Below are 27,627 nucleotides of genomic sequence, written 5' to 3'. Positions count from 1 at the left end.
TAGCATCGTTTGATGCCCCCTAATGCTCACAGCGGATCAGACAGTGCAAGGCCGGTGCATCTTCTCTCCAGGCCCCTTGGCACACGCAGAGCTCCGGCACGTCTCCCCTCAGCCGGGCGACCCTCAGCTACATGATGAAAATCAAAGGTGACGAAAGCTTAGATGTGGCAATGAAACGGAAAGGTGAAGATCAGTGCCAAAAAAAAGGGCAATTTCAGGCAAAAGTATCACTAACTAATGTGGATTTTTTGTGCTTGCAGGCTCTAAATTTGCTGTTTCTGCGCAGCTGCTGCCCGGGAACCGCTGCGGCTCGTTCTCTGAAAGTGCCAAATCGACGTGGAGCCGCGCTCCAATGTGCCAGTAGCGTCATAGGAAATATTAAGAGAGCAGCAGAGCCCTGCCGAAGACCCCGCTGTCCCAAAGCATAGCCTCTCTGCCCCAGAAACCCGGCTGCCAAAGGGGCGCAGGGGGCACCTCCGGGCCGGGGGTCTGGGCGGCGACCAGTGCCACCAGCTGGAGGCTGGTCACTGGTGGTCGGTACTGGGATCCAGTCCCATTTAGCACCTTCATTAACGATGGGGCTGGGGGTGTGTGTGTGTGTGTGTGTGTGTGGTGTCGTGCAGCCCCTCCCGGGCAGGCTGGCCTGACAGGACCCCCCCCCCCCCAAAAGCTCAGTCCTGGGAAAGGCCGAATCCCGCAGCAGGGTGACCCCAAAGCCCCGGCAGGGGCTGGGGGCTGCCCAGCCGAAGCCCCCTGGCAGAGAAGGCCCTTGGGGGGGGGGTGTGGGGTGGGGCTGGTGGGCACCAGGGTGGGGGTGACGGGCGACGCTGCTCCCCCAAGCCCGGGCCCGCCTGAGGCGGGGGGGGGGAGCGGCGGCGGCGCTGGGCCCAGGCCGCAGCGGCACAAGGTGCCTGGGAAGGTGGCGGGGACGTCCCCGGAGACCCCCGGGGGACAGGGCGGCCCCGGGCAGCCCCCAAAATCCCGGAGGGCAGCGGGAAAAGGGCGGGCTGGGGCGACCACCCCCTCGCCCCTCCAGCAGGGGGCGCTGTCCGGCTCCGCTCAGCGCATGCGCGTCGCCCCCCCCCCCCACTCCCGCCCGGAAGCCCCCTGTTGTCCTCCGCGGCGTCCGCCCGCCCGCCATGTTCGCGGAGCTGAACGAGCTGCTGGACGCCTCCCCGCAGCGTCCGGAGACGGTGAGAAGGGGCGGGGGGGGGGGGGGGGTTAAACGAGGCCGCGGCGGCGGCGGTGTGGTGCGGGGCCCGGCGGGAGCGGGAGTGGCGGGCGGCGGTGCCCGCCGGGAGCCCCGCGCGGTGCACGCCGGGAGGGGCGGGGCCCGGCGCGGCGGCGGGGAATGGCGGCGGCCTCGGCTGCTCCCGAGGTGGTTAACGGCCTCCGGGGCCTTCGCTTCGCCGGGCCTTGGCTCCCCGCCGCCCCTCACCGACGTGGCGCCGGTATCCGGCGTTACGCGAAGGGCCGGGCCTTGTCGCCGCAGCCGCCGGTGTGTCGGTGCCGTGAATAGCGGCTAAAACGGGGGTAAAACCCGCCACCCAGCGCTCCTGTGGTGTGTTCTGGAGGTTTCTTTTCCTGTAGGCCGCCGCGTTAATTCAGTTCGGGTGTTTGTGCCAGTGGAATCACGCTGTGCCTGAACACCCTCGCCCCGTGTGAGAGCTGTGAAGCGCTTTGGGTAAAAAGCTGGTGAAATAAGTGTGCGTTTTGTATGACTCCCATGTTTTTCCTGACAGATACCTGCTTAGATAAAACAAGCAGGTCTAGAGTGGTGGTTTATTTTCTCATTCGGAGTTTCCCCCCTTCTCTCCTCGCAGAGCTTACGGTACCAGTAGGGCAGCTTTCTCCCTGGGCTGGAAAACTCCCGTGAGGTCATTCCTTGTTGGCCTGTCCGGAGCGAGGCAGGGCTGGGCTGCTGGGGAAGAAACGCTGGGGAAAAGCCAGGAGAGCGCTGCTGGATAGAGGTCAGGCCCTCGAGGCTTGGAGCAAACCTGGGAGAGGCTGTTGGTAAGGCTTGGTGGTAGCTGTGTTGCTCTGTAAAGGCTAGACTGACGCTGAGGATGCGTGAATTCCCAAGCCCCCCTGGTTCCTGTGGGGTTTTGCTGCACGTGAAATGCTGAGTGAGGAGCTCTCGGTGGAGTTGGACTGTTGGCAGAGCAGAGCCTGTGCTCTAAGGTGGGTTTGGTGGTGGAGCCATGGGGTGCTGTCACCCCCAAGCCCGGTTTCGGAGGCAGGGGGCTCACCTCGATGTGAACAGGGTTTTGACTTGGCAGCCCGGGCAGGAGCTGACCCAAAGGCTCCTCTCTGTGAGGAATTGCCTTGAATTTGAGTTGGCTCGTCCTCTCCCATCAGGCAGGGACTTGGACTTCCCACTGCACGCTCCAGATTCCTCTTCGTCGCGGGGTCTGGTGGCACCGCAGCACCAGAATGTGGCTGGCTGCAGGACAGGCGGTGTTCCCTCCTGCCGGAGTTGGAAGATGGAGTTATATGCTGCAATATGGACTGACCCCGTGGTAAATCATGAGTATTCTTCGCCAGTCCCCCTCTGCAGCGCTCGGTATCACCGCTGGCTGCGCAGAGCCGTGCAGCCTGGAGCTGGGAGCTTGGCAGGCACGGTCCGTGGGGGTGTGCCGAGATACCTGGCTGGAAAATCGGCTGTTCTTAAAAAGCATCAGCCCTTTCCAAATCTCTTCTTCCCATCGCCGCCGTCCCAAATTCTGCATCTGCCTCATTGATTGGTGCCACTTTCAAAGTGCTGACAAAAGCCTTCGCTGCAGGGCTGGTAGGTGGGTGAAGCTGCGTGGGTGTACCTGCCATGTCACCGCTGAGTGCTTGTGACACCCGCTGCTGCCCTGCCAAGGGATTTTGGCGGTTTCTGACAAGTAGCTGCAGCTTCTGCCTCGGAGCCTGCAGGTGGAAAGAGTGTGAAAGCAGAATGCGGAGGGAGCGGGTTGGGGCAGGCAGATGGAGAAGGCCTTGCCTTTGGAAGGGCTTCAGCCCCAGCAGCGTCTTTCTGGGCTTGAGAAGGACGTGCAGAAGCGGGAAGAGGATCAGACTGTGGTGAATTGGGGGCTGTGGGGTCTCTGCACGCCAGCAAACAAGGCCCTGACAGTGGGGCCAGGGCTTCCCTGCTCCTCAGCAGGAGAATTCCTCTTGCCTGGCAGCAAGGGGAAGCTGCCCACCCTCAGGACCTCCAGGGACCTGGTTTCTCCCGGCCAACTGCTAAACAATTGGATAGACGTAGTCTGTGGAGGTGGGTGCGTGGACCTGCACGGAGACAGTGTGCCCCCAGGGGGCTGCAGACCTCGGAAAGCCTCGCAGGCTCCTGCTGGCTTTGCACGTCCTTCCTCCTCATGTCGACACGACTGGTAGAACCCCAGTTGCTGTGTTGGTGTTCTGTGCTCTGGAAGCAGTAAAGGGTTTGGGGCAGTTCTGTGGCCGCCAGCGGGATACTGGAGTTTCCCGGAGCTGTTGCCTTCCTGCCTTCCACCAGCTTTGGTGCTTTGGTGCAGCCGCTGGAGAGGGTGCATGGTTTGGACGTTTCCAGCCCTGGCTGGCTGTGCTGCTCAGCACCAGAAATGCAGGGTTTTGAGTGCTTTCTAGGCAGCTGCAGCGTGACAGCGAAGTGAGGGTTGGCAGGATTTAAGGGTTGCTAACTGGAAGGTTTGAAAAAGCGCAATAACGTCTGAATGATGACATCCTGCCGTGCTCTGTGCAGCGTGCCTGGGAGCAAAGGGGGAGCCTTTCGAGGGAGGGGACTGTGGGTGGTATTCAACCTGCTGTGGCAGGGGACCACTGCGGGGAAGAAGGGGGTTGAAGGGGATGGAGTCGTGCAGGAGATGAACTGCCGAACGTTGGAGCTTGTGCTGTTTGAACCCGGAGGCTGCTCCAGGCGTAGCCGTGGAGGATACACCTCGGCGAGATGCTCACCGGGGTGGTGCCTCCTGTTGTTGAAATGGCCGCGGAGGCATAACGCTTTTTTTTTGGGGGGGAAGAGCTCTGTCCCTGGCTGAGGCAGAGCAGCACTTCTCCACCCTGGCTTCTGCTTTGCATTCCCTGCAGCCGTGTTCAATATTTGCCGTTCCATTAGCACCGCTTCGTAACACGTTTGAGGCGCTGGGGAGTTCACGCTGATGGATGGCCTGTGAGCTGCCCATGGGTAGATGGCTGGTTGCTCCAAAAGGCTCTTTCTTTTCTTCTAATAGATTGGGAAAAAAAAAAAAAAAAAGGCAGCATTTGTAAGTTCTTTGTGATTAAAAGCAGCCCTTCTGTGATTTGTGTTGGTTAAAAAAAAAATCTTGACTAAGGTTTTGATAGAAACAAATGCCTTGATGAGCCTGGTGCTGGTGACAGGCATGCACTGATAAACGGAATTAATTTCCTGCGTGATCCACACAGGTATAGCTACACTTGGTACAGAGAGCTCCCCTCCAGTGCACTTGTTTTGATGATAAGGTTTTCTGAACGTAGAGTGTTCGAGGTGAGCCTAGAACAGGGGACAGGGAGGGCCATTTGGGGACAGAGAGGGCCATTTGGGGACAGGAGAAGCAGCAGCTGGAGCAGGGCTGCCATTCTAAGCGCACAGGCAACGCTGGCCGTGGCAGTGGGAGAATGGACTGGGAACCAAGTGGGTGGCTGTTGTCCCCCTGCCACCTGTGCCACCTGGAGCAGAAGGAAGGTGACGGTGAACCGGAGGAGAGGGGGACAACGCTGGGAGGTGGAAATAGCTCACAGTCACCCATGGTGGATGGTGTCCAGCACCACGAGGACGCGTGTGCCTTGGAGGTGCCGGAGAGCGGCACTGCTCGTTGGTGTCCTCTGCAGCAGGCGGGTGGTGCCACGTGAGGAGGTGGCTCTTGGGGGGCACAGAACGTGGGGTGTCAGTCTAGCGTGAGGGCTTCTATCTGGAGGGGGCACCTCTTTCAGAAAGAGCTGAGCTCAGCACCTTCTGATGTCTCCCCTGGGCTGTGTCCAGAGGAGGCGCCGGCTTCCCTTTGCAGACGGGCGGGTGGCTGGAGCACTGCTTGTCCGCTCCTGTCTCTGACTGACACCTGCAGAGTTTCCCCTGGCCTGGCCAGACACCTACCAAGATGGAAGAAGGAGCAGTTTGTGCCTTCGCCTTCCTCTGTTAAGTCATTTTGCTGCTTCTTTTTCAGGGTAAATTCACGCTGCTGCGAGACACCGGAACCGACGGCAGCTTCCTGGTGCACCATTTCCTCTCCTTCTACCTCAGAGGTATGGCAGCAGCAGGACTCTCCGAGGCGAGGGTCTGCCTTTGCCTCCTCCTTGGAGGTTCCTTCAGCGCAAAGTGGTGCTCTGGGAGCAGAGGCTGGTTGATGCCTGAGGCATCCTCGGATTAGCACGAAGCTTTGGGATCCAGATTTATGGATCCCAGTCCTGACTTGCTCTGTCTCCTTCGGTACACGTCAGTGCACCTTGTTTCATTGTTAGTGCAGTGAAGGTTGTAAATCCCAGGAGCAGCTGACAGTGAGGTATTGACTGTAATTCCTTCACTAGCTACATGCTTTATAGTGTAATTAAAAGTACCAGGAACAACTGACTGGCAGTGAGTGGAGAAACAAAGAGCCTGGCAAGTTGCCTAATAGCTTTTCTGCTAACAGTTTCACCTGTGAGTAACCTCCCAGGCCCTGCAGCGGGCACTGAACCCGTGGGCTCCTCCGGCTTTCTGCTGGCCAAGCAGCCGGCCCAGCAAATCTGGCGCCTCTCAGACTTGAGACTTGGCTCGGAGTGCTGCGCAGGTGGCGGGGCTGAGGGCATCCTGCCCCCCGTGACTGCCACTTCCTCAGCTGTGGCTTTACCCTGGTTTTAAAAAAAATTGTTTTACTTAACAGAACAGAGTGAAACCTTTGGGAGCTCCCGAGGGCTCGGTGAAGGCTCAGCTGGGGCTGCTGACTTGTTGCGCTTGAAATCCATGTCCTGCTCTCCGGCAGGGAGGAACAATCCCCGGTTTTGTTTGTACCCAAACCATGAGGCCAGGTTGTCACGTGCCGGGTTTTCCAAACCACATTTTAGTGAGGTGCCTTTGTCAAGATTGCTTGTTCCCTGTGTTTTTCCAGTCAAGGTCACTTGCCCTACGAGAGCCAAAGTGGGGACTTTGTGGCATGTCAGTGGTTTCAGTAGCTCGTGTCAAGGTTGGCCGTTGGCCTCCTTGCAGTAATACCAGCAAACAGTGGTGGGAGATACCAGGGCAGGATGGCATGAGACAGAAAAGGGGCCTCCTCCTTTTTTTATGTCATCTTTTTCGTGTGATTTCTCTTTCTTTTTAAACAGACTAACATTTTCCCTAATGTGGAAGTCCTATAGAAAGGTGAAAATTGAAAGCCCAGCCATGAGCCAGCGAGGGGCTGCCTAGGCTCGTCTCCCTTCAAGGCCTTTCCAGACAGATTTGTAGCCTGGCTGCTGTGCTTCGTGTGCTTTGGTAACGGCAGCTTGCAAAATTGAAATGATAACGTGTCTTTTTGTCTTCTCCCCCAGCTGGCTGTAAGGTTTGCTTCGTGGCCCTGCTCCAGTCCTTCAGTCACTACAACATCGTAGCCCAGAAGCTAGTAAGTCTCTTGGTGTCGGTTAATAATTACAGGTCCAGGTAGTTTCTGTTGGGTGGAAAGGAAAGAGAACAGGGAACAGGAATTGCACGTGAGCAAATGTTTCCAGATCTTGACAGAGACAGTCAGGATTGGCGTTCCTCACGGGAGAAGGGGTGTGATACAGGGCAAAAACCCGGCTATGAGGCTCACTCCAAGGGCCCCGCCGGGCTCTGCCCTGCAGAGAGCTGAATGGCTGCCCGCTTGCTTTGCTTAGAAGTGTTTTCTGGAGATCAGTGCTCCCCAGACAGGCCCGGACTGGTAGAGGTGGTTTCATTAGTGCTCTGGGGAGAAAAACACCGCGATGGTGTCGTCCTGGGGCCTCTCTGTACGCCTGCAGGATGCACTGGCCGTACGGCACAGGAGCTCCCGAGGTGACGTGAGCCTCTGTCCTGGGGTTACCTTGGGGTGAAGTGCTTTGGGCTGAGTCACTGTGGATTCAGGAGGACGCCTGTATGCCCCTCTGGGCCGGGCCGTCTGTCTGAGGAGCCACAAGTGCTGAGTACGTCCTTGGGATTTCCTTGCCGTGGTGGGTCAGGGAAGGAGTGTGTGTACCCTGAAATGAGGAAAACGGAGAAACAAAGCAGGCAGGGTCATTCCCAGCGTCAGCGAATCGGTCTGAGCTCTGGCTTTAAACTGCATCTCTCAGCTTTTTGTAAAATGCTGCAGTTGGGAAGTCCAGGTGACCTTCCAGCGCCGAAGGCTTGCACTTGTCCTCCCTCCTCTGGCTCTGCTGGAAACCCCAGCAGTGCTGCTGCTTAGAAAGACTTTCAGGTGCTGAAGAACCAGGTGTTGCAATAACGGCGTGTTCCCCACTGGAAATGCGGGCTGAGTTTCAGTGCTCACTAAACGGCCGTATTTTATTTACTACTCAGTTTTTACCTTTTAAAAGGAGATCGAGGGTCTGAGAGCTCAGACCTAAGTTAATGAAATGGACTGAGCAAACAGAGCTCTCCCGTGTGTAGCTGTAACTCGCAGGCAGACGCTCACCACGCGATTCCCCTGCAGAGCAGACTCCCCGCTGCTCAGCAAACCGGCCTCGGTGAGCGCTGAGTAGTCCTGGCTTCCGTGTTGCAGAGAGGAGGAAATCTCGGGGGGGGACTTGCTCAGTGGGCCAGGAGACGGGGCGTAGTGACTGGTGTAGGTAGGAGATGGAGCTGATAAATACGGGAACCTTGCCTGCTCCGAAAGCAGCGTCGTGTTTGTTGGTGTGTTTCCTAACGCGGTGAGATCTCCCGGCGCGCAGCTTGGGCGTGCGCTTTTCATAGGGGCTGTGGTCATCTCCCTCGTGGGAGAGTCTGAGCAGGGAGAGAACAGGAGGATGAGCTGGAGCACGCGTGCGGTGCAGATGGAAATGGTTTGCTGTCTGCTGCTTCAGCTACAGGTTACTGACACGAAGGGAGGTGATAAGAAGAAGAGTTTGCCCCGGGGAGTTCAGGGAAGCGATTGCATCTGCCTGCAGCGCTGAGCTGTCCCTGTTCCCTGAGACAATCTTGTGTTCTGACTTCACAGGTGCCTGGGTGGCCGGCTGTTGCCAATTCTTCCTTCGCTCTGAGGAGCTGGAGGTCTCACATCAGCTATTTATATCTGTCTGACGTTCCGTAAGATCTTGGTTTTGCTTTAATCCTTCTTTGCTTCCCCGCAGCGTTGCCAGGTCTCACCGCTCCACGACCTCTTCCTTACCTGTTAGCTAAATGCAGTGATGTGTTTTTCACTTCACACCCTGGATTTTTGTGCTTGTGCTGGCTCTGCAATGCTGGCTTCACACTTTTCCTTTTTCTGCAAACCCCGCTCTTTTGATGAGGGTCTGCACTTAATTTTAAGGGACGGTTGATGTTATTTGTTGTGACCTTGTAGAGAACATGCTGGACCGGGGCAGCTTGCCAGCTTGGTGTTCCAACCTCGCTTGTACAACGTTTGGTTTGTTTTAAAGGGAAAACATATTTGTCCCCATTTGGTCTCCCTCTGGCCTGCTCCCCTGTCCCCTGCCGCAGCGCTGAGATCCCAGACCAGAGGACATCGCCCGGTCACCCCTGCTTTGCCCCGCAGGTGGCTGGGCTAGAGAAGGGACCTTGGCCAGTTGCCTGATCGCAGATGGTCACCCTTTGTACCACGGCTGTGTTTGCTGTTGGGGCTGATGACCGCTGCCTCCCACGCCGCGTTGCTGGTGCCCTCCTGCAGGTATTTTGCTTTCCCTGATGCACCGGCCAGCAGCGGTGCTGGCTGGAAGGGATGTCGCTGCTGGCGGGCCGGCGGGCTGCCACGCTTGCCCGGCTGGCGGCTCCGGTGCAGAGCTCGCGGCTCCCATCACGCTGAGCTGCTGTTGCAGAAGCATTTCTGGGCTTGATCGATAAATGACAGATTGCCAGAGATAGTGTCTGCGCGCTCCCGGCGACAGTGGAGCGTGGTGCTGTGAGATAATGAACGCTTTCAGGCTGGTCCTGCGCGCTGTTGGGGTGCTCTGCGGCGCTGGGGCTCTGCGGCAGGGACCTGTGGAGTGTCTGTGGCAGTCAGGAAGGTGCTGCTGGCCGTTTTGAGCACTTTTTCCACCATCTCTGAGCTGTCCTGATGCTTCCTGTGCTGCTTCCAGAGGTTCCATCGGGCAGGCTGCTAGCTGGGAGACAAGCAGGGCTTTGCTTCTCTGCAGAGGTGGCAGATGACTGCAGTGGGGTGAGTCCAGCTCTCCATCCAATGCTGTCTCCCTGGGGCCTGGTTCCCCAGTTGGAAAATGAGACTGGACTTGCTGGATCCAGCCAGGAACATCGTGGCACTGAGGGGATCGAATTCCTGGTCTGCCCCACAAGGACAGCTGTCCCTGCCTGCCTTCCTCTCGTGCTGTGGCCCTTCTCCCCCTCACCCAGGCAGGCCCTGGTGTAACCTGCTGGGTGGTTTGAGGAGGGGCCACTGTTTTCTTGCTCAGCTGAAGTACAGAGAGTTTGTGTGTGCAGGAGGAGAGGGCTGAAGCAACCTTAAAATCAGTTTCTGAATTACTGACAACAATAGTGAATTCAGCCACTGCTGTAGCCAAGTATTTTGGTGAGTGTCGAATCCTGTGGACTCCAAAAATACGTGAGGGGATTTGTGAGGCTCGTGAGACTGCCGTGCAACCCAGCCCTGCGCTGTGGCACATCAGGTGTTTGCTGGCTGTTCCCTGCTCCTGGCTGGCCACATAAAGGTTCTTCTGTCCTTGGCTAGAAATTTTTCCATCATGTGTGCTTGCAGTTGCCCAAGAGGCTTCCCTCAGCTCTTCCTTCCCGCCCTGTTTTCTGGCACGGTTTTAGGGAGCAAATATCACCTGCAAAAGCCGAATCCCTCCGCCTGCAGCCCGCCTCAGCCTCTGCCAGGCTCGGGGCCGGCGGGAGGTGTGGCAGTGTGCTGGTTTTGGCCGGGAGAACGGAGGGCCCTGCGCTCTGCCAGGGTCTTATTCATGGGAATTACTGCTCCTGGCTTGCCTGGGAGAAGGGGAAAGAGAGGAGACAATGTGGATTAGATGAGGCAGGAGCATGCTGGTTAGTGCTGTTCGTTGAGAACTGCTTGAAAACAAAAGGGGTATGTCCAGAAGTGCGGGCTGGCGCCTTGCCTGGGGCTCCCTTTCCTGGATTTGGCGGGTGGGACCAGTTTCCTCCCAGAAGCCTGTGTGGAAGACCAAGAGGGGCGAGCTCAGGGCTGATTTAAAAACTGGGCCTGAGGTGGGGACATGTCAGCCTTCGCCTTGAGCAGCCTCCACTTGTCAAAGTGTCCCCTGGCCGTGACGGAAGACGCTGCGTCCAATCTGTTGTTTCCTGATTGCCGGAGACAGCGTTCGCTGGCAGCAGCCCTGATGAGCGGATCTCTCAGCTGGGAGGGAAAGCAGTGGAAATCTGTCCTTCCTCTCATTAGCACTGAACGTGTGGCAGCTGATAAGCCTTGCAGGAGCTCGGGGTTAATCTTCCTGGAAGGGACCTCTTCCTTATCTACCCAGCCCTTCTCTCTGGAAGGCCTCCTGTGGAAATGCCACTCGTAAAGCAGTCAGGCCCAGCCCCTGGTAGGGATGGTCTCATTGATCAGATGCTGAAGATGCAGCTTTACAATCTTTAAATTTTTTTTTTTCTTAAATAAAAAAAAAAAAAAGAGGGGAAAAGGGGGTTTAAAATGTTGGCATTTGCATTTTCATGTCAGAATAACAGGAAGGTCGAGCGGATGAAACCCAGGGGCAGAAAGCGGGAGGCAGAAGTGGCCGCATCACTTTGCTGCATCTCCCTCTCGTGTGTGCGCGCGGTGGCTCTCAGGGGTGTCGTGAGGACTGGGAAATGCTTGGAAAACCTCCAAGGTCTCTTCCAAAGAAGGTGCTGGGACAGTGCCAAGCACAGCGCTCTGCTCAGTGCTCGAGGTCCTGGGGGAAGAGCTGCTATGAGCCTTCCCCTTGCTGGGCGACTTGGGCTCTGTGCTCGAGTGTCCTGCAGCTCCCAGCACATTTGCTTAGGAAATAAGCAAAAATCTGTATTTTCTGTGATGCTTAAAAAGTTTCCTTGTCAAAAGCACCAGCGTGGCTGGCGTGTGCCTCTTCCAGTGTTACAGTCCTGGCTTGAGGTAAGGGCTCCTGCCCTAGGACCCGTCCTGCTCAGCCACACTCTTTGGAGGATTCAAAATCTCTCAGTGTCCCAAAGGGATGTCTTTGCTGTGGGAATATGGGAACTGCTTTCTCAGGATCCTTGTTTCTGGTTCCCTGCCTCTGGCTCACCAGCTCTGCATCGAGCTAAACCTTCCTGAACTCTCTGTAAGCCGTCGGTCTCGCCATCTTGCCCACCTACCTGCTGCCTTGCCCCGCAGCCCTACTTCCAGGCTGCTGAGACGCTGCGACTCCTGGCATTAACGCTCCTTGGCTCCATTTTAAGAAATCCCAGTCCTGTTGTGAAATGTGGGAAGCGACCCACGCTGGAAGGCCGAGCCAATTTGCACTTCTGCCTGCCTGCCGGGAAATGCACGGTGTGGCCGAGGTTTGAAGATCGTGCGCGTGAGAGATCTCGGTGTGATCGTGTCAGTAACAGGCGCTGTGTTTCCTCCTGAAAGGTGGACTGGTGCGGTTAGCGGTCAGCTGAGGAGCTGTAGGGTGGTTGGTGAAAGTAGCCCTTGCTGATGGAAGAAAGGAGGATGAGACAGGAGTTCATGAACTCAGTCTTCTGCATGGCTGCTGCAACTCGGCCGGGGCTTTCTCCGTGGGGCTGGATGTGCCCAGCACGTGGCTCAAGGTCGGCCTCCTCGTGAAGCAGCTGAGAGCAGGAAATTTTGGCTCGAGTTTGAGTCGCGGCCCCAAGGCAGTTTGTCATGGTCCCTCCTTCTTCTCCGAAGGGGAGTCAGGGCTGAAGCTGCTTCCCGTGGGAGCCCCAGCCGCGCCGCTCTCTGCCTGGTGTTGTGCAAGCGTCGGGGTGCCCAGCCCGTGGTGTTCCCCAGATCTGGGCTGGGCCTCGCTCGGGCGCGTGGGTTCTGCTGGGGAGTTGTTGTTGGCACAGCGATGACGTGGAGATAGTGAAAAGCAAAGGCTTTTGCCACCCAAGAAGGGAGGGCGAAGAAATTGCTCCCAGCAGGGTCCTTGGGGCAGCGTGGAGAAGCCTGTACCCATCCTCTCCCCGCTCCCATGCGACAAGGCCGTCTTCCCGGGAGCAATTCCAGGATGTTTGAGCCCCCAAACCACAGTGGTGTTGTTTTTTTATCTCCTGGCAAAATACAGGAGAGCGAATGTGTCCACCAGTGTGTGTGACAGAACCGCCCGTTTCATCCCCTGTGCAGGACTCAGTGAAGTACTGGCGTTATTAGCACATTTCGGTGAGATTTGGTAAAAATCAGCTGTCAGTCTGCTCGGTTCGGTTCACTCTGCAACGTCGTGTTTTCCTCTCTCGAGGGAGTCAGTCTGACAGCTGCCAGAGAACGGGGACAGCTTGTCTTCTTGGAAGGCCTCAAGTCCTGCCTTGACCTCGTGTTTGGAGAGGAGGAGGAGCAGCAGTCAGGGCAGCCCAGTCCTCTCCAGTTTATAAGGTAAACCTGAGCGGTTGGGGGTTCTGCTGGGGCTCAGCAGGGCCCCCACCACAGAGCGTTTCCCCCCTTCGTGTCTCCTGCCGCTGCGGCCAACACCGAGAGCATCAGCAAGGTCCACAGCTGAGAGCCGGTTCCCGTTGGTCTTCCCTCCGGGGCCTGAGGACTCGGTCCCTGGGCACTCGAGAGAAGGGAAATGCTGGTGCCGTGCACATTGCTGTGCTTGTCCTGCCCTGTCTCTCCCGGCTGCTCAGAGAGGGATTTTTGTCCCCCTTCTCCAGCATTTTTGGGCAATTTCTGCCCCCGTCCTCATTGCCAAGCATGTTACAGGCCTAGAGAAAATTTATTTCGGCACTCGACAGGTTTGTGTGAAATAAAACTCCATCCAAGCTCCTGTAAAGGAGCAGCGACTGTAGGGACGTGTAGGACCTGGTGCCTGTCACAGCAGTGGGGACAGCAGGGAGGGAGGGTGCAGGCTGGTGTTCCCCGTGTTGGGTCGGTGGGTGAGGAGGGGGACGCGCAACGTGCGTGGGCCAAGCCCCTTGAGACCCTTCTTCTCTTCCAGGGAGTGCGCTTCCGACCTCAAAGCCTTGTTCGACTTTGTCCGGACGTCCCTGACTCCCGTCGGCGGCGACTCCTGGAAGGGCCCCGTGCTGCTGGTGGACGACCTCGGTGTCCTGCTCAGCCTGGGTGCCACGCCGGTGGCCGTGCTGGACTTCATCCACTACTGCAGAGTGGCCGTGTGCTGCCAGCTGAAGGTACTGCTCCCTCCGCACGCACACTGCGGGTACCAAAGAGCCTCCGCAGCAAAGCCTGGCTTGCTTGGCTTTTCCACCCCGGCACGATGAGGGTTGGGAAGGCTTTGGCTGTCCAAGAAATTCAAATCATTGCTCTAGGGCTGCTCTCAGGGAGCTGCGTTAGTCCCTTGGCAACTGGTTTCCCAGGAGGTGCTGCCCAGGGAAGGGCTCTCTGTGTCCCCGGCGTGTGAGCAGGGATTTGAGGGGTAAAACGCTGTTTCTGAGAGCTCCTCTCACACCCCTGTTCGTGTGCGCGCGGGAGGGCAGGGAGGGAAGCGGGTTGTGGAGGTAGCGAGGGGCTGGTGAGTCGCGCAGGGGACGGAGATGAAGGTTCGCTTGGCGGGCACGCGGGTCTCCGCTTCCACCGCCCGTCGGCGTTGCGGTGTGTTGCGCCGGCTGGTTTCTGAAGGTGTGTGACGATGCAGCGCTTCTACAGAGATCTCCCCGGTGATGTGCTAAGCCAGAAATCGTGACGGCCACATCCAGCCTTTGCTTTTTACGTTGCGGCGTCCCCCACCCTGGCCGCTTCTCTCTCTGCTTGAGTGAGAAACAAAGGAGACGGTGTCGGGGTTTGTTATCCCGCCCTCCGTACGGTGCCGGGGTGCTTGTGCTGTGAACGCTGGCAAGGGATGTTCTGCTTGCTGAGAGTACCTGCCTCCAGCCCAGCTCAGAAAGATGACTAAGTCATGCTAACGCACTTCTGTTTCTGTCTAAGATGTTCTGAAGCTTTAAAGTACCTTTTAATGGATTGAGAATTCCGTGTTATTTTAAGTCCTTGGTGACCTGCGTGGGCTGAGGCAGAGACTCTTGGGATGTGTTTTTAGGAGTCGGTGTTGCGCTGGGGAGCTCTTTGCTTCTCGTGAGAGCTGTGAAGGTTCGAGCAGCGCGGCTCTGGCTGCCTCCGTTCAGCCCCGTCTTTCTTTGGCTGTTCTGAATCCACTCAGAGGTGCCGTTTGCGGGGCCTGACAGACTGGTTTCACTGGACAGCTGTCTCGTAACAAAGGCCTGGGGTATTTTTAGGCTGCCTGTCCCATAGAGGTGTGTGTACGCGTACACAACGTGCGTACAGCAAGCTGCTTCACGGTTTTATCTGGGTGTCTGCTGCTTGTGTTCCCAGTGGGCTTCAGCTCAGAACCAGCTGCCGTGCTGGGGGATGCCTAAGTAGCTTAGTTAGCAGGGCGCTTGTGCCAGCTCCCGCTCCTATCTCCCCCTCCTTACCCTGAGCAGATTAGGAATCAGCCAGGGGCTTATCGCTGCCTGCTGCTGCTCTCCTTCCAGGGAAACATCGTGGTGCTGGTTCACAGCGGCGAAGATTCCGAAGATGAGGAGAACGAGCTGGTCGTGAACTCCCTGTGTCATCACAGTGACCTGATCCTGTGGGTCGAGGGGCTGGCGACCGGCTTCTGCAAGGACGTTCACGGGCAGGTAACGCACGGGAGAGCACGGAGAGGTGGCACGGGTGGGTGTCGCACACGGCGCTGCCCGAGGGGAGGCGAGACGGGCTCTCTCCTGCCCCAAGATGGTGGCAAAGAAAAATACCTGTTTCCTGGGGAGCTTCCCCAAACTACCCTGTCGGTGGATCCTGGCCTGGCTTGTAGTGATCCCTTCTAGGCTGGGAGGCCAGCTGGGTCGCTGGGGGCTGGCTACTGCGTGGTCCCTCATTGGGGGCTACCCCCACGGGGGCTGGGGGATGGGTTTTCTACCATCCCCCTTCCCTGCAGGCCCGCAGGAGGCGTGAGGGGTGTGAAGATGCTGTGACTGGGGCAGCCGAAGGGATGACATTCCTGTTCCTCTCCCTTTGCAGATTAAAATAATTAGGAGAGTGTCCTTGGAGCTGACGGCGGAGCAGGATCGCGTCCAGATCTACCAGTATAAGATCCAGGACAGGAACGTCACCTTTTTTGCTAGAGGGCTGTCAGCTGCGGTCCTGTGATGCTGCGATACGGTGCGGCGCCGTGAGAGCAACGCGGAGCGAGGCCCGGGACGCTGGTGGTGTCACCAAACCAGCCCGGCTGCGTCACCAGCGCCTTCCAGGAGCCGTGGGGCGAATTGACCCGGGAGGGAAGCTTAAACGTGCGCTGAACCGCACGCCAACGAGGGGGTGAGCCTGCCCAGCGCTTGCTGCTTCCCCTTGTCCTCCCACCCCGTTCCCAACGTACGCAGGCCAAGAGAAAAAGAGCAAAAAACTTGCAAGAATGGCCCTTGGAGCGTGTCAGAACTCGCAGGGGGATGCCCCGCAGGCGGGGTGTGCTGCACCTTTTCCGGTGTCACTCCACCCTCCCGCTGGCGTGGAACGAGATGACACAGAGCGGGTGGAGGCAGGGAGGGTCTGGGAGCGTGTTGCAATTTTTACCTTTCTCCCAGCCCCGGCACAGGAGAGATTTGCTCAACTCCCGGCGTTCACACAATTAAAAGTTCTATAGCTACACGTGTAGCCCTTCGTCTTGCTGCGGTGAGGCCCAGAGGCTGCCTCGCTCGCTTGATCCCTCGCTTTGTTCTGTTACTTTCCCTCTTTTCGCGCGAAATGCCCGTCGAGTCCGTTCAGCTCGGCCTTGGCTTTGGGTGACGGGCGGCCGCTCGTACGTGAGCCTCTGTCTCAGCCGCTGCGTCCTGCTCACAGATCGTTACCGGCAGTTACGTGACCTGTGTGCATCGAGGCGTTATTGGGGACTAATAATTGCTAATTTTAATTAGATAAGGGTACAGTCATTAAGTAACCATGGATTTCTGTACGGGAACCGCTCCCCACGGGCTCCTTGGCAGGGGAGAGGAACGAGCATCTCCCGAGCCTGGGTGAGGAGATGGCTTTGGGTCCCCCTCCCTGCCACGGAGGCGAGCGCAGTCCTGGGAGCGGCGCTCAGCCCTGGAGATCTGGTCGATGCTCCAGCTGCAGCGGGGGATAAATAACATCCCGCGCACTTGTGAGGGACGAGGGTGACCTGCCAGGCCCTCTGCAGCTCCAGTAGCTGGGGGAACAGCTCCGGCAGCGGGACGTGTTCCTGGTTTTTCCATGCAGGAATGCTGCACGGCCCAGTGACCCGTCCTGCTGCTGGTTTGGGAACGGTCCCCTCCTGCTTGGGTTGGGGGAGCCCTGGCCCACGTGGATGCTGTGGCAGCTTCCCAATAGCAGCCTGGGGAGACTGGGCAGGCTCTGGGGAGGGCCAGGGAAGTCACGAGGGGGAATGAGGTTTAGGATCACCCGTCCCTGCAGTGTCGGTACCCTGTGGAGCTCTGAGTCGTGTGCGGGGCCCAGGCAGGCAGCTGGATCCCGAGCGCAGCGTGCCGGCCGTGCCTGGGCTGCCCAGCCGGCTCCAGAGCTTACTGTGTCCGGACACGTGTCCTCGGTGTCAAGGCAGAGCCGGGGATGCCACCGTGGCTTGGGCTCCCGAGCTGCGCCCAGAGCCCGGGGCTCTTGGGGAAGGTTCCTGGTAGCTGGTGGTGCTTCGTCTGGCCGTGGTGCTGCTGCTGGTGGGTGTAGAGCACCGTGTCCTGGCAGAGGCAGGCTGGTGGCTCGCTCTCCTCCTATGTCACACAAACCCTTAGGCTGGTGCCTGCTTGTGCTTTGTTGGGGTAAAAATGTGTCGGTTCCCATCCGTGGAAGCGGCAGAGCCCAGCGTGGTGGCAGTGCTCGGGGGACGAGACGACCAGTAGGTCTTGGGGAAGGGAGCTGCTGGCACCCGGCGCTGCGGGCACGGCGGCTGCTCGAAATGCACCTGTAACGGACTGTAGTGGTAATGGAAGAAATTCCTGTGGGATTAGATGCCCTTTGGAGAGATCCCAAAACTGCTCTAGGGCTCTGCCTCCTTCCTCTGACACCGGCGGGGTAACCGTGTGACATCGCCGCCGGCATTTGCCCAGTTCTTTCCACACTTGGCCGATGCCCGCATCCGAGCAAGAAACCAGGGGCTGCCCTGGGCTGGGCACCGCGCGGGGGAGCTGCACCCCGATGTCCCCAAGCAGGGGTACGTTCCCCCAGGATCCAAGGCCGTTCCGAACGAGCCGCTCTTTGCACTGCTGAGGGCTGGGACGGGCAGCACCTGGGGGTGGCAGCTGGAGCAAGGGAGGTGAAACCTCTGCTGGCTCCTGGGGAGGACCCAGCCCAGCGTTTCCTCCATCCCTGCCCGACGTCCAGATGTGGCATTTGCCAGCGGGACACGAACGCCGGAGGCTGATCTGGCAGCTCTGCCGAGCCAAGGCCACCCGGCATGGCCATGACTGAACTGAGACCTTGCTCTGGAGCTGACGCTGCTGCGGGAAGCCGGCGGAGATGAGGAGGGACACGGCCAGTGGTGGAACAGGGTGGCCTTGCACAGGGTCAACCCGCAGCTGCGGGTGGGGGACGCCGTGACGTGCGGCTCGTGGTTTGTGAGCCAGATCTGGACCGGTAAAGCAGGCGGGACTTGGGCCGGGGTCTCTGGTCTTTGGTCCCTCGGCCTTGGTGGGAGCCATGTGGGGCCTTGGCCAGGCAGCAATCGGGGAAAGGCCCACCAAGGCTGGGGGTGGTGGGACAGGGGTGCGGGTCCCCTGGGAGAGGGGTTTCAGGAGTGAGGCCGTGCCGTGCCGGAGGGAGCAGCCCTCCCGCCCCAGCCCAAGCTGTATCCCGCTGTCCCCGGGGCTCCCGGTGCCTGGCCCGATCCCGTTCCCCGCAGCTCCAGGTAGCTGAGGCACCTCTGAACGGATCCCCGGCCCTCCCGCCAGGTCCCCTCTCCCCCCAGTACCCCAGGGCTACTGGTGCCCAGTCCTCCCCCTGCTCTGCCGCAGGGCCCCCCAGCGCCTGCCTCCCTCAGCCCCGCCATTCCCCGGTGCACGGTCCGGGGCCGCTCGCCCCCGCCCCCCCCCCCCCCCCCCCCCCCCCCCGCTGAACCCCGGGGCAGCCGGTGCCCGCTCTGGCCCCTCTCCCTCTGTGCCCCGGGACGCCGCTGCCCCGGCCTTGCCGCCCCCGCCGGCTCCCGGTCAGACCCCCGCCCCCCATCCGCGCTCCACGTGCTCCCGCCGCCACCGGGCCGCTTCTGCCCTCCCACGTGAGCGGTGGCGCGCCCGCCCCGCCGGGGGGCGTGGCCTGGCGTTCCGAAAGGGGCGTATCCAAAGCGGTAGGGGCTGGGACTGGCATTCAAGGGGCGTGGACTGGCATTCAAGGGGCGTGGTTCTACCGTAAAGGGCGTGGTAATGGGAGACAGAGGCGTGGTTCTGGGGGGGGGGGGGGTTGGCGGGGGGCGTGACCACGGTGGCGGCGGCAGGAGGCGTGGCCGGCGTTCGGCGCTGCGCGCGCGCGCGGGGCCCGGCGGCGGCGGCGGCGGCAACGGGGGGAGGGCGGGAGGGGGTGGGTGAACCGGACCGGGAAGGACGGGCCGAACGGAAGGGTGTAGGGTCAGGAAGAGGTTAAAACAAACCGAAAACCAAGATAAATTAGAAAAAAAAAAAAAAAAAAATATTACCAACGAAACGGGCTCGCGGCCGCGGCGGGGTCAAAGGTCGGAGGTGAGGAGGAGCCTCTTCCTCGTCGGTGAGGTGAGAGGCACCGGCCAGCGCGATCGGTCCCAGACGGACACCGAAATATTCCCCCCCTCCCCCCCATCTCCCTCCTCATCCTCCCGCCACCTCCCGCTTCCCGCCGGGCCTGGGCGCGCGGCTGCCCCTCACATACGCACGCGCGCGCCCGCGTGAGGGGAGGGAGGGCGCGCGCTCCCCCGTCCCCTTTAACGGTCGCTCGCACCCCCCCCCCCCCACCCCCCCCGCCACCCCTCGTTTCTGAGGGACCCGCGGCCTTTAGGCCTCTCGCCGGCGGGAAGCCTGAGGGGAGGCCCCTCCGCCGGGGGCGGGGGATGGTGCCCGGTCCCTCAGGGGGTGCCCGGAGGAGGCCGAGGGGTGCGGAGGGGCCCGCTGGATCCTTCCCCCTTCCCCGCTCCCCAACCTGGGGTGCTTCAGGGGCCTGGTTTGGGGGTTTGGCTGCGGAGGGTGGTGGGTTTCTTGTCTGGGGGAGGTGCGGGTTGTGTCGGAGGTGTTTAATTAGCGAGAGGGGAAAGAGAACGAAGGTTAATTGTCTCGTTTGCCAAGAGCGAGGCGTTGCGGGTCCCCGAGGTGGGCGGGAGAAGGGGCTGCCCTCCCCGCTGGGCAGCTGAGGGCGAAGCAGCTGGTGGTGGGGAGGAAGGTTGAGGTTGGAGGTGCCGAGGGTCTGCTGAGGGCCTGGAGTGGCGCCCGCGCTGCCCGCAGGAGGGTTTGGGGTCGAAACATGGAGCGTTGGCTGCTTAGGAGGCGTGGGGCGTCCCCCTGAGACGGTGCTGCGCTGGAGGGGAGCGGGGAGGAAGGGAAGGAAAGGTGAGGAGATGGTCTGAAAGAGGGATGGGGAAAGTTTTGGTGGGTCAAGGAAAGAGTTAATCACCTCTGCTGCAGAATCTGGAGAAGGTGCTGGGTAGAAAAGAAGAAGAATGACCCGAGGATGTAAAGGGAACGGCTGGAATGAGGAGTAAGCTCCTCCGCTCTGTAATTACCGGCTGCTTCAGAACCAGAACTGGTTTGGTGCTTTGGTTTCATGGGGACTTTGCTCGTGGTGGCGGCGCGGTGCTGCGAGTGGCTTTCACTCCAGCTGATCACCTGGAGTTTGGTTAATATTTAGGAATTGACTGACTTACGTGAGAGTGAACATTTAGATGATTTTCTAATACAATGAGCAAGGAACTGTTGGAGTCCTGAAGCGGTGTGGTTGTGGTTTTGTATTTGGGAGAATACTGAGGAAAAGACTATTGCCTTAACGCCAGAACGTCCTGACTGCAACGTCTGCTTATTTGTCAGGGTTGTTGAAAGACAAATTAAGTTTCCTTTCGTGAAAGGGGCAAAGATGAGGCATGATCTCACTCTTTGTGAAACCTAGAACTGTGCTAGTGCGATAAATGTAGGATTACATGAGCTGTTGTGTAATGCAGAAAGGAGATTAGCTGACTTGGGTTCGGAAGAAAGGAGAACACCCTGGGATTTTCATTGGATGTACGGCACGTCGGGAGCTGCGCTGTTAGTCCCCAAGTCCTTCCACTGAAACAATCCTCCTCGGTATTTTCAGTTACGGAGCTTAACTTGGTACGATGCTGTTTATTTTTCCAAACGTGATTCAAATACAGCATCACAAAAGAGCAAAAGAAGAATCAGGTTTTGTCTCAGGAGCATTAAAATAGTGTTTTAAGTGTCAAAATCTCAGCGATGAATGAATTTGTCAAGCTCTCTCTGAAGACAGCTCTTGAGTTATTCAACGTTATTTTCATTCAGTGGGTTGCCAGGCCTGTCTGTTGTCAGAGTATGTATAATTATGCAGAGAAAAGTCTTTTTTTTTCTTTTTTTTTTTCCCTCTCTGATGAACAAAGAGTTTAAAGAATAGAATAAGTACAGCTTGACAAAAAAAAATAGTTTTGCCCGTCGGTAGCGGAGCAGCAGCAGGTCATGGGTGGAAGGGGAGCCGCGGCAGCCCAGCGGTTTCAGCCGATCTTGTGACCTGGGAATCCTCCTTTCCGCTCGCGCCGCGGCTGACTTTGTGCCGCGCTGGTGGAGCCAGCAGACCTCCCTTGGCTGCCTGGCCGCGGAGCTGCGTTCTCCCGCTTGGCACGAGGCTCTCCCCGGTGAGCTGTGGCGGCGCGGAGCCCCCGTGGTGGGGAGCACGCCCCCTCTCCGCGGAGTGCTGGGCGAGCCGGGAGGAACCGGTGGCGCTTGGCCCGAGGAACTCGGCCTTGAGTGTGAAACGAGCTCGGAGGTAGCTGCAGGCTGGGCTTTAGAAGCGTTCCTTAGCCGGGACAGCTCGGGTTAGCATTCCTCCGAAACTTCTGTGGTGCATCTCGGGGTGAGAAAGGCTGGTCCTGAGGAGCACGAGGCAGTGCTGCGGCCGTGCAGCCTGCTGTTCCAGCGCCGGTGAGCCGTTCCTTCTCACCACCAAAACACCGAAAAGAAGGGGGAGGAAGGGGGACTTGAAGGTGTTCGTCTTCAAGTGAATCTTTTCATTTGTGTCCTCAGGTGAAGACACTGTCCTGGCGTTTCAGAACAGGCGATGTCCTTTCTGCCTTCCTTTTCTGGGTTCCCTTGGGAAGGAAATAAAATTCCCAGGCTCCTGTCAGTGAAAGAGCGAGTTTCAGCTGCAGCGGGAGCGCGGCGGTGAATGAGGAGGGGAGGAGGGCTGCCTTTCTTTGGTAAAAACTGGATTAATCTTGTATGGACCATTGTGGTAAAGATGCCGTGGGAATAATAGCGGGTTTGTTTTCCAAAGACAATGTCCGAGTCAGACTGTCAGACCTGTTGTCCCACAGGGTAGTTTTGCGATGGTTTCGCTGTTGGGAAGAGAGAGCTTAGAGATTTGCTGACCCTGGGTTTCTAACTGGTGGTTATTAGGAAGAAAAATATTTAGTTCTGTGTGATGCTAGAGATGACAAAAGCTGCCCCCTCGAAGCTGCGAGTCCTGCTGCTTTGCTTATTCGGCCTTGACAAACGTGGCTTCTGTGACGCAGAACCTGCTGAAAATCGGTCCCGTGCGAGCGAGTCACCGTACAGGTGCTTGTGTTCCCTTGTGCCTTCGTGGGGCACTTCTCGAGCCTGAAGGGCCTCGCAGACTGACTTTTTTGTGATGAGACCTGTTTTGGTTAAAGGTTTGGCGGGGTCTTTTTTGAGGCAAGAATGCAGGGAAATAGGTGCTGAAGTTTATGTCTTAATTCCTGCTTTCATGGGCTAAGTGGTCGGAGTCGTGGTGATGTTTCCCTTGTTCTGTCGCCGTTAGCATCCTCCCTCTGCGAGGATCCCTGCTACGGAGATGACACAGCAGGCCAAAACTTCCAGTATTCGGGAGCTCAGAGTGGGAATACCACTGAAGCCCCAAGGTGTGGGAGCTGTAGAGAGGGTCTGCGTGGAACAGGAACCGCCTTTCCCCAGAGCGCCAAAGGTAGACCTCTGTTTTTCTGCCAAACCCAGAAGTCTGAGAAGCTCTTCTGTGGGCAGCTGTCAGAAGGTACCCAAGGTACACGGAGGTACCCAGCTGGTGCCGCAGAAACCCGGATCCCCCTCCTGACACGGGAAGACTCTTGTTTTATGTGTTTCCACAAGGTGTTTCTCAGGAAAACGGTCGTGCTTGACGCATGCACTTAGTTTGATCCAACTCTTGTTGGATCCTCTAGAAGTCAGGAAACTTCTAGTGATACCTGGACACTGTTACAGGGTGTGTTTCAATGTGATGGGGTGGCTTGCTCAAAAGCTGTTTCTGAGTAGTTTTGGGGGGGATTTTCTAGGAGAATTTTCTTCTAGTATAAGCTGTGATCTCGGTAAACCAGAAGAATACTACTGCTGCTTCACCAGAGGTCACCAAAGCTAGCTGCTGCTGCTGCGTTCAATCCAAAGGGCTGCAGGAGCAGCCAGGAAAATGGTGGTGATGCAGAAGGTGCTGGAAACCTCTGTGGTGGCAACGCACGTGTCAGGAGAAGGAAGGGACCTAAAAAAGCTCTTCCGCCCTCCTCCTGCTAAAATCGGAGCCGGGCCCGGTCTCTGCGTGGGGGAGGGACTGCACCTTTGCGTGGGGGAGCGGAGCAGTGCGTGGAAAATGCAGAAGTGTTGACGTAGATGTGGTTTGTCTGGGAAGGGTTTTGCAAACCTGCTGCGTCTGTGGCACCCAGGACCGAAATAGCGGCCTGAACGTAAGCCGTGGCGCGGTGGGCTGCTGAATGAGCTGCCTTTCCTTCTGATACGGGCACTTTTAAAATAGGTTATTGCCCCGTTTGACCTTCCCTGCCCTGCAGAACAGCTGAGTGACGTCTGGGTGTTAAACATTTGTCGTGGCACCATCTCTTAGGAGAGAGTTGCAGTCGAAGGTGGCGCTCAGATGTACAGACAAGACCATCCGCTTGAGAAATAAACCCCAAACCCATGTGGTCAGCACCTAAATTGAACTGTGGTGGTTGATGGGGTGTTGGATGGGTTGGGTTGGGTTGGGTTGGTTTGTTTTAAGATAGAGGTCATTAACCATGAATTCTGATTTCTGTCCTGAAGGTGAGCTTTGAACCACAAGTGTGTCCTTTGCAGGGAAAGGAGCCCCAGCTGTAGGCAAACAGGAGAGAAGTGCTCGTTTCAGATACTCGGGGATGAGGTAAATGAGTAATTGCAGCTGCAGAACTGTTGAGAAAAGAGTGAATCTCCAGTGGGTGTGTTGTGATGATAAATGACTGCTGTAGGTGCCTCTCGGTTGCGTGAGCTTTGTCTCAAAAAAAGCAGTTAGAAATCACGGGATTAAAGTACTAATGGCAAACGTTGCTTTCGTCACCCCTGCGATGGGTGGGTTATTCCAACCCAGAGGTGTTTCTGGTTTTCGTTTGAAGAGCAGCAAGACCATGTAGGAAGGATTCAGATGGAAATCAAACCTGACTATCAGAGGCCATCAAGGGATACAAAAATTATTCTGTGATGTCTTAATAGTAAGAAGATGGTGGAGGAAAGAATGTGGAGGAAAACTTAGTGTCCAGTGTCACAGAAACGGAAATGTTTGGTATCTTTTGACTCTTTCTGAAGACCAAAGTCAGCTGGCGAGCAGCTAATGCTGGTGACAGACTAGAAAAAAAAGAAAGAGCAGGTTTTCAAGCAGCCATTTAAGTGAGATATTTTTGTCTGTGTGCTTAAAGTACAGACTAAAAAAAAACCCTTAAAAGCTTTAGTAGGCGTCTTTGGAGAATTGGAAAATAGGTGATATTTTGAAAGACTAGAGAAGAGCGAGCAGGTTGTGTAGGTGCAGGAGTGGGAAGAAAGAATGGGGAGTAGTAGTCATGTTAAGGTCCTGCAGCAAGCAGTCAAATGATTTGTAAGCCCTGAAAGATTATGGGGAGCACGTGCTGGTTTGCCACAGCTGCTTCCTTGGAGTTTGCTCCTTTCTAGGAGACGATGGCGGAAACAAAAGCTTCCCTGGGCCTTGAGGTCAGCAGGAGAGTGCCTGCAGGGCAGCACCGAGGATTTCCAGCCAGTAAGTCGGCTTCAGGGGGGCCCGACTGGAATGCCTCTGTGCAAACACACTGGGGATAAACCAGAGGAGCGGGGAGCTGGAGACGAGGGGAGTGGGGAGCTGGAGACGTGTGCGTGCCCACAGGGCTGTGGTCGTATTGGCATCCCGTGGTGGGACGGCCCGATCAGAGCATTCGTATAGGCAAGATACAGCCTAAAAAAAGATCAAAGGTGCTCTTTGTTGGTTATTGTTTGCATCCTGGAATTAATTTCTGGAGGCAGGAACTTCCTGAGCAGCCAGAGAGTGAAGAGTTGATGAAATTCCTCCACGTTTGTGCCTGGCGGCAGGGTTGGGACATCCCGCAGCAGGCCAGCACCCTCTTGTTGAAGTGAGAGGTGGGTTTAACGGTGAAGCTCTGCTGCGTAACTGCACGGGGGTGTTGCATCAGACTTCTGGTATTTTTAGGAGCGCGCGATTCCCTCGCCCTTTGTCGTAAAGCAGCTGCATCGGTCAACAAAAAGCAGCGGGTTATTCCAAAAGCGACCCCATGAGGTGCGTTGCAGGACGGCTGCTGGGTCAGGCTGGTGCCCTCCTTAGGATAGTGACTGGTTTCTGAGTGGGGACAGTATTTAGTACTGGGGAAGAGCGTATGAACGAGACAAACACGTCGGGTACTGGCAGCCGGCGGGGCGCTGGGGAGAAGTGGCTTGTGGCCGAGGGGCTTCCTGAGCCAGAGGAATGCCTTGGCGTTGCGCTGAACGGCGCTTCACGGCTCGCTCGTCCAAAAATTGGTCTGCTTGCTGCTTTAACCCGTGTGACACAGACAATGTCCCGGGGTAAAGATTTCCCCAGCTTAACTGTGTGTTTGTTTTGAGCAGCCCCTTTGTAGTTCCGTTTGATGCCGAATTATTCCCGTGCTGGAAGAGGCCGCCCGCCCCGCTTCAGCTTCCGCGGGCCGTCTCTGTAGGAGAAGTCCGCTGATCCCGTGTGCTGACAAAATCTTTTCCAGATTGACAAGTCTTCCCATGCTTTTTTGTTTTGTGGAAGCTGCTCCGTATCTTTGATCGTCCTTGTTGAACTTCTCTGACCTCTTCTGATTCTCCTGCGTGTCCTTCCTGCGGTGAAGGGGAAGACTGACCAGAACCATGTCTAGCACTTGGTGTGTGCCTAGCGCAGATGTGACGATTTCTGTTAGTTCTCCATTCCATTCTTAACAATTCCTAATACACAATTTGCTTTTTTTGGCTGCATCAAGTTCCCATTTTCAGATTAGGACCCCAGGAGCGCGTTGCTGAGTGGCAATAGCCAGCGTTGAACACGCTCCCGTGGGTGGAACGTTGTTTTCCCCGTGTGCCTTTCGTTGGCCTTGAACGGAATCGCTCGTTTCACTACCCGGTCACTTGGTGCGGAGTTCTTTCTGCCAGCTCTCCAGTCGGCCTGATCTTTGCCACCGTGAATAGCAGACAAGTGAAAGTGTTGTTTGTGTCAGCACTGCACCTTTTTTCCAGGGAGGTGGCGAATATGTCGGACAGCCTGGTTCCGGGGGGGGGCTGCCTGATTGCCTCCCTCCCTTAAAAGAATCAGACATTTGTTATGACCCTTTTCTAACCTCTCTTATAGTCAACTTCTGTCCATAGGAAGGCTCTCCCCCAAGCAGACAGCTTGGTTTTTCAGAAGTCTCCCGTCCGGGGTTTTCTTGAATGCATTTTTAGCAGTCTAGGTGGACTTTCTGAGCTGGAGCTCTGGGCCACGTGCTTGTCTGTCCCTCTGGAGAAGGCAGGCTAACGGATTAGTGAAGCTGACTCTTCCTCAGTGTGTGTTAAGTCTCCTTCCATCACACAATCCTGTTTGCTGTTTTCTACTGATTCCTTTAGAACATCTGCCTTAGCGATCGGTAGTTTCCCAGATAGTCCCTAGTAAACGTAGGAGGAATCCTTCCCGCCTTTCAGCAACCGTACTGGGACACAAGCTTACAGGTTACTGTAGCTGTTTGGTGTTGGAGTTCCTCTGGGTCTCCTGCAGTAACACCCTCTGGTCTGGGACCCTGGTGTAACGTCTCGCCCTGTGACCCCTTCACTGACGCGCTGGTCTGTGGTAGAGCCCGATGTCCCTCCCAAGAGGAGGTCAGCGTGGGAGCCTCCTCCCCCCATAACGTGAAGCTAAGTTCAGATTTTATTTAGTTTTTCTTCTGCGGTTTTCTCTTCTCTCCGTGTTCTCCCTCTACATCCCGATCATCCGCTGGCCCTGCGGACTCTGGAGGACGTGCTGCTCGCGGCAGCTCTGAGTTAGCATTTACGGTCAGCTCTTGTGCCTTCTCCCAGCAATTCCTCAGGCTCCTTTTCCACTTGCTGTGTGATGTTCTCATACGTATTTTATGTTCTCTCTCCGCATTTTCCTCGCTGGGACGTGTCTTCAACGCTTCACTGAATTTTTTGATACGTGGTGGGCATTTCTTCCGAGCTTCTGATCTCAAAGGAGCCTCTGTCACCTCCAAACATTCTGCTCTTCTCATTGCCCTTAAGGTTTTTTAAACACTCCAGTTTTGATATAGTCTGCCCCTCCGCTTTTTTTCCCCCCTTGGCTCTTATGCAGAGTGGTGGGGTTTTATTTGGGACTCTCTTATTCCTGGAAAGATACAACTTTAGTTGTCAAATGAGATTTTTCCGGTAAAAGAAGAGCCACTGTCCAAACCTGCTGCTCTGGGCTTTGCTCGTTGGCGGTTTTAGACACCGAGTGAATTCAAGTGCCGCCTGGGTCTGATGCTGTGGAGGCGGTGCCGCAGGTGAGGGAAAGCGGAGCGCGTGCTGGCGGACCGGGGGGTGGCTCGAATCGTTGTTCTTTTTGACTTCTGTTGGTGGAACCTTCTGAGGAATTGCACCGCAGCCTGTGCCGCGTGCCCCGCCGTGGCGATGCCGACGGAGAAGCGTCCCGGAGCTGTGCCTCCTGCCTCCGGCCTGGCTGAGAAGGTGCCAGCTGCAGAACCGGCCACGCGGCCAAACCAGCGTTGGCAGAGCCTTTGGTGGACTGAACAGCAAGTTCTGAGTTCAGGGACTTTATGGATCGAGTTTGGGATTGCCTCTTTGCAGCTCGGTACGGTTGTTGCTAACAGATGGTGGAGGAGGTTGATGAGGCGTTTGAAAAAGTCTTTTTCCGAAAGAGGTGGTACCTGCCGGTGTTTAATGTTGGTGTGCTGCATGGCACTTGAGTTTAGATCCCTTCCAAAACTCCTGGTAGTTTTTAATTACAGCCTTGTAACTGTGGACTTCTG

General features: G+C 57.1%; 1 protein-coding gene across 1 annotated transcript; it reads left to right on the top strand.

Moving 5' to 3' along the window:
* Positions 1-1,139: 1,139 nt before the first annotated feature.
* On the top strand, positions 1,140-15,385 carry ELP6 (elongator acetyltransferase complex subunit 6). Its single transcript, XM_086466627.1, has 7 exons — positions 1,140-1,193; positions 5,163-5,241; positions 6,502-6,572; positions 12,487-12,620; positions 13,183-13,375; positions 14,693-14,839; positions 15,219-15,385. Exons 1-7 carry the CDS (start codon positions 1,140-1,142, stop codon positions 15,345-15,347), a joined length of 807 nt encoding a protein of 268 aa, XP_086322753.1. The 3' UTR covers positions 15,348-15,385.
* The last annotated feature ends 12,242 nt before the right edge of the window (positions 15,386-27,627 follow it).

The sequence above is a fragment of the Leptosomus discolor genome, chromosome 6, assembly GCF_034619465.1.
Source record: "Leptosomus discolor isolate bLepDis1 chromosome 6, bLepDis1.hap2, whole genome shotgun sequence".
In the NCBI taxonomy this organism is placed as follows: Eukaryota; Metazoa; Chordata; class Aves; order Leptosomiformes; family Leptosomidae; genus Leptosomus; species Leptosomus discolor.
This window is presented reverse-complemented; position numbering and strand designations above follow the sequence as displayed.

What these genes read in the sequence shown, in the direction of transcription:
- ELP6 (XM_086466627.1), top strand. Translation starts at nt 1,140, where the DNA reads ATGTTCGCGGAGCTGAACGAGCTGCTGGACGCCTCCCCGCAGCGTCCG. An exon ending in ACATCGTAGCCCAGAAGCTA is followed by an intron (nt 6,573 to 12,486) that starts GTAAGTCTCTTG and finishes TCCTCTCTCGAG; the next exon opens with GGAGTCAGTCTGACAGCTGC. An exon ending in GCAAGGACGTTCACGGGCAG is followed by an intron (nt 14,840 to 15,218) that starts GTAACGCACGGG and finishes CTCCCTTTGCAG; the next exon opens with ATTAAAATAATTAGGAGAGT.